At 33.7% G+C, this 6,000-nt stretch overlaps 2 protein-coding genes across 12 annotated transcripts in view; one reads left to right on the plus strand and one right to left on the minus strand.

Moving 5' to 3' along the window:
* The window catches only part of Trpm (transient receptor potential cation channel, subfamily M), a 125,411-nt gene that overhangs the window by 86,266 nt on the left and 33,145 nt on the right, over positions 1 to 6,000 (minus strand). The gene's annotated exons all lie outside the window — the stretch shown is intronic.
* On the plus strand, positions 1,222 to 4,369 carry LOC106114027 (venom carboxylesterase-6-like). The gene is made up of 3 exons (XM_013307099.1): positions 1,222 to 1,480; positions 1,949 to 3,195; positions 3,675 to 4,369. The coding sequence occupies exons 1-3, from the start codon at positions 1,304 to 1,306 to the stop codon at positions 3,940 to 3,942; spliced, it is 1,692 nt and encodes a 563-aa protein (XP_013162553.1). The 5' UTR covers positions 1,222 to 1,303; the 3' UTR covers positions 3,943 to 4,369.

The raw sequence follows: 6,000 nt of genomic DNA on the forward strand, positions 1-6,000 counted from the left end.
AATATTATAAATGCGAATGTTCTGTTCTGTTCTGTTCTGTTTCTTGTTTATGGCTCTCCCTCATCGGATTGGGCCAATGTCAAGTGTTTATGGTTCTGTTTAAACTTGTTAGAGACTGGCAACAATACTCTGCTTGTAGAGAAGTCTTGTGAATATACAAGTGAACCAAAGAATAAAAACGAATAATACCTGAAACTGTTGATTTACCCAAAAGGACAGATACAAACATTTAAATATTGTTAGTAGGTTATAAGACGTACAACTTAGAGTCTAATATTATTAGTGTTAATATAATGCGAATGTTTAGATGGATGGATGTTTGTGTCAAGCTATCTCCAAAACGCCTAATTGTATCTCCGTGAAATTTCGCATGAATAGAACATAGCCTGGAAGAAGATTTAGGATATTATTTCTTTTTTATTCCGCGCGGAGTTTCCGGCGACAGCTAGTTAAATATATAAGAAAGTTGACAAGAAATCAATGTTCAAAAGTTCATGTACATTTGTACTAAGGTTGTTATCACTTTCTGTTATCGCACACTCCCTCAAATATTTCTATGAAATCATTTTTGATCATATCTTATCATATACGTCGGTTATTTTTATACTATTGGAAAGTTTAATTTTGACATCTTTAAGTTATTTTTTTATTTGAGGTAAATGGATCAACGACAGTTTGAAAATGACAAATTTTTCATATTTATCTCGATTTTTAGTACAAAAAAACAGCTTCTCAAGTTTAACTATAGATTCTACAGTGCAATTTTTTTTATTTAATACGTAATACTGATCGAAAGATTTTTCGATACGTATATTATTAATAAATATATATTTTAACTGAGACATAAGCTAATAATTCATACTATATTAAATAAACTATATACTAAAACAAAACCAAATTAAAAATAAAACTAAATAATGTAAAAAAATCGACACAAAATCGCTGCGCTGTACGTAATTTGAAATAATAATTTGCATTTATGACTGTTTATTTCTCACCTCAATGTTTACATGGATAAATTAAACCTATTAGATAAACGAATAAAGTATTTCAATGAAAAATTTGTATCATCAAAAAAGTTGTGCAATATGACTTACAAAATATTCTTGTTATTTTATTTAAAGTTAACAATAAACACTTACATGCTTATCGTTTTTAGTTTGGATCGGTGACCTCATTGATACGATTTATCGATAAAAAAATCAAGTCGATATTGTAAAGGTACAGCACTTTCGAGTCATTACACCGGCGTCGGCCGCATGCGACGCACGTCATTCGCGTGTGATTACAAGTGACCTTGAAAATGTTGTTCTATGTATTAGTGTGCGCGTTTGCATTTGCACACGCTCAGGAACAAAATACTCCGTCAGTAAATACAACGCAAGGATTGATACAGGGCTCATTAGCAACTGATGGCAACTACCACGTCTTTTATGGAATACATTACGCTGGGTTTGTGTCGGGAGGGAACAGGTTTAAGGTAAGTTCATATCTACCTACAAGTGCAAGTATTTGTATCAGTCAATATCGCAGAAGACAACGATTTATCGCGTTGTTTGCCTAAGAATACAGGTAATAAAATCAGTTATATAAGTATTAAAAGTATAAAAAGGCTTATATAGAAATTGTCTTAGTTAATATTACGTACAAAATTTATATGAAAACTTCTATTTACGATTATAACTTTTACAAAAATAAATATTTATCCTTGAGATAAAAGTGTTCTTAGGTTTGTTAATACTAACGAGAATCATTAGATAAACAAAGTATTTTGGTTACGCCACGTCTTTTAGTAATGGAGATCTTAGTGTAACCAAAGAAAATGATAACTTCAAATGGCATTCTGAGTACGATTCTCTGTATTAGAAATACAGACTGCCCAGACTCAAGTGGACGAAGATAAGCTTGTCGTGATAAATAAAAAAGAAAATTTCTGTGTTGTTTTCAGGCGCCACCTCCTCCACCCTCATACCCCGGTGTCTTCCACGCAATCAACAGCGGTGTGATATGCGCCCATCCCACATCACGAGGCATCGTCGGTGTTGAAGACTGTCTGACCCTCAGTATCCACACTGCCAACTTCACCGCTTCTCAGCCGGTACTGGTGTGGCTGCAAGGTGAAGAGTACACAACTACTGACACTACTCTACGTTCTTTCAAGAACTTTGTCGATAGAAATGTTGTGGTGGTCAACGTAAATTACCGCCTGTCTATCTTTGGATTCTTATGTCTTGGAGTACCAGAAGCACCGGGCAATGCTGGTCTTAAGGACGTTGTCCAAGCGTTGAAATGGATCAAAGAAAACATTGCCGGATTCGGTGGAAATCCCGATAATGTTATCCTATTTGGTCACGGATCAGGCGCAGCGATGGTTGACCTACTCACTCTATCGCCTAACGCGGAACATCTTTTCCATAAAGCCATAACTCAAAGTGGCTCTGCATTGTCCCCTGGAGCTATCGCGTACAAACCGGTTGAATACGCTGAAGCGTTCGGCGCAAAACTTGGCTACACAGGAAAGTCAAGACAAGAATTAGCAAGACTGCTTACAACAACAGATATAAGTTTATTAGCCACCGCTCTCACAGATTTTGAATTCTTCAACAACACAGCTTTGTTCGCTCCCTGCATTGAGAATAATGTTGACAGTAACAACACCATTATTGCCGAAGCTCCGATTAATATTATCCGTTCTGGTAAATACAATCATGTGCCTTATTTGTCTGGATACACGAACAAAGAAGGAACAATAAGAGCCCACGAAGCAGCTTACAGCCAATGGTTAGACAAAATGCAGACAAATTTCGATGACTTTATCCAAGTAGATTTAGATGTTGCTACAAATTCGAACAAGACTGCAATCGTTAAATCAATACGGGAGTACTATTTCTTACAAAGAATAATTAATATGGAGACTATCGAAGATTATTTAGATTACCATGGTGATACAATGATCCTTGTGTCAGCCATTAGGGGAGTGAGGGAGAGAGCGCTCACATCCAGAGCTGAAGTCTACCTTTACGAGTTTGCTTACAGAGGAACGTTGAATTCTGACTGGGCTTTACCACAGATACCACTGACTGGTGTCAGGCATGGAGGAGTTTTAAACTATCTGTTTAATTACGATTTAACCCCAGGTGATGTACATATCATGGAGGCGATTATGAGGCGTTATATATTATTCCTTAATAATGGGTAAGTTTTTTTCTTTTTCTTTTTAATTGTACATTATAAAGTCTTCATGTAAGATTAAATTTAATAACGACGTTAAATTTTACACTACAAAACAATAAGGTACTGCTTTCTTGTATATGGCTGTACCTTAGCATATTGGGCCGTTGTCGACTGTTTGGGGTTTGTTTTCAGTTTGGGAGAATGTGGACAATATGGTAAATTTAGGATGCCATGAGACTGTGTGTGATCAAAAACATCATTTATCAGCAATATAAATATGAAAAAGTAATGAGATTGAATTTGCATGGCTATAAAGTTAGAGGAAGACCAAAGAAAGTGTGGATTGTGTGAAAGATGATATGCGTAAGAAGGGGTGGAATTCAGATATGACGACTAATAAATTTGTATAAAGGAGTACACACTGTGCCGAGCAAACTTGCTGCAAGGAAATTCAGGTTGATGATGAGAAAGTTGAATTTAAATGTTCATTTCTGTTCCAGAACACCCGCTTCTCCGAACATAGCACTATGGGAGCCGGTAACAAGTTCACGCTTGTCATATTTATTACTAAGTGGTGGCGAAGTATCAACAAATGTGTCAATCAGTAATGAGCATCAGGGATTCGATCCTCATCAGCAGAGAATGACATTTTGGAATAATCACTATGCCACGTTGTATAAAGCGCCATCTCCAGTCTCTTCAGCGACAAAACTTATAAGTTTAGTGTTCACAGTTGGTCTATTCCAATTGCTTTTAAATTTACTTTAAATGGCAATAGTACATTGAATTTTGTTACTTATTGTTGGTCAGTAATTATTGTGTTTAAGTTTAGTTTTTAATTTTGTTATGATTTAAGTATTGTTTCATTTTATTTAGATTAAGAAAATGGCCATTTAGTATTTGTTTAATTGTTGATTTAATATAAAAGCCTATCTGTTATGTATGAAGATTGAAAGACTATATATGTATTCAATTAACTAGTATAAGGGGTCGGTTCAGGCAGGCCGGGGCGGAGAGCAGAGCAGATTTTGTTGTCTGTATGTTTTTAATCAATTATTTCTACAGTAGAAACCCACACTTAAAAATTAGGAGATATTAATGTTGTAATAAATAGATAAAAATGTAATAGTGTGTACCTTAATATGTCACGCAACCGCCCATTTTTTTTAAAGAAATAAATGTTTTTTTTTAATTCATGTCAAATTTTAGTTTTCATTTAATTGTAATGCACTAACATATTAAAAATCTAAAATAAAATCTAGAATTTGCCGCATACATAAAGATAAAGAACACAAAACTAAGGCGTGAATAAAATTTAATTTAAACAATATATTTAGGATATTTTTTACTTAATATATAGACATTATGTGACATAAAAGTATTATCTAGATCTAGGTAAATAGACCATAACGTGTAACACGACATGTTTTAACCGCACGCGGTTATGCTCTTGCGGTTTGTACGGTGACAGTTGCAAACCATTGGATTAATATAGGTTTTTGATTACATCCCTTCAGTTATTTCTAAAAATCCCAAGATATCGAATACTTCACAATTATTTTATAAAATTTATTACTTTATTATCCTTAATTATTCCAGAAATATACTACACTAGTCGGCCGCGATTCTATCTGCACTGAATTAAAAAAAAACTTAGTAGTCTATGTGTTCTTCCAGGCAATGTTCTAAATCTATACTAAATTTCAGCGAGATCCATGCATCCCTTCAGGAGGTACCTTCTAACAAATATCCATCCATACAAACATAGGCATATTATTAGTAATATTTAGTTTTTACAGGTGAAAACTTTATTCGTTATAAAGTCTTAAAATTATTTTTTCATGCGCCATTTTATTGAAGTTTTATGTTCTCAGTTTCATAAACTTTCGAAATCAAACCTTGAAGTTTTAACTCAAAACTTTATATGAATAGGTTAACTTTAAGCCGCAAGCGAATGTTTATTTTATACTTAACTGTCACTTAAAAGAAATAAGAGCCCGAGGCAATAAAAAAATATTTCGTTCAGTGAATAATTTAATGAACTTTTCAAATCTCTTGCAAAAGTAAAATATAACAAACTTTCAAAGGTATTGTTATAAGCCAGAAAAATATCAAATTCATTAGTTGGCCGTATTTTTTTTATTAACCTCACTAACCCTAATAAGCCCTACCAATGTCTTCCCGGATATACAGTTTCATTTCTTGATATCAAAACCCCTCCGAAGAGAGTACATTTCAGTTCCAAGTTGAAGTCAACATATTCTAGCATTAAACTGATTTTAAACTTTATTCTAAAGCCAATAAGAGCGAGATTTCAATAATATTATATAATAGTCATATTCCCAAGGGTAAAACAGGTACGACATTACTGGCCGAAAAGAAAATCGTAATTTACTGTGAAAATGTGGCCATTTAGTTTTTATTTCCACAATCAAAGGCGGGAAAATGCCATTAGACCTATTAGAGAGTAAAATATTTTAAAAATAGAAAAAAGATTTTTTTTTTCAGTAATAATTCGAGAATACGAAAAATAATTTAGTCTTTTAATATGGTCACTGGCTGAATTTTATTTATCACACTAGGACGTGCGAACGAAGAAAAAAGTCCGATTGTTTATATTTTAATCTTACTGACAGTCTAGCGATCATATGACTACAGACAGCAGTGATTAGGTTCCTATTTCAAGGTCCTATTAAAGGCGAGCCGACCAACTTAAATCTTCCTAATATGACATTTATGTGTATTAGTTAGGATAGATGTATAGATGTTAGTTAGCAGGCAAAACTGATGAATGGATTTGGATGAAATTTGGCAGGAAAATAAACT

This window comes from Papilio xuthus, unplaced genomic scaffold (genome assembly GCF_000836235.2).
Source record: "Papilio xuthus unplaced genomic scaffold, Pxut_1.1 DF828142.1, whole genome shotgun sequence".
NCBI classification, from domain to species: Eukaryota; Metazoa; Arthropoda; class Insecta; order Lepidoptera; family Papilionidae; genus Papilio; species Papilio xuthus.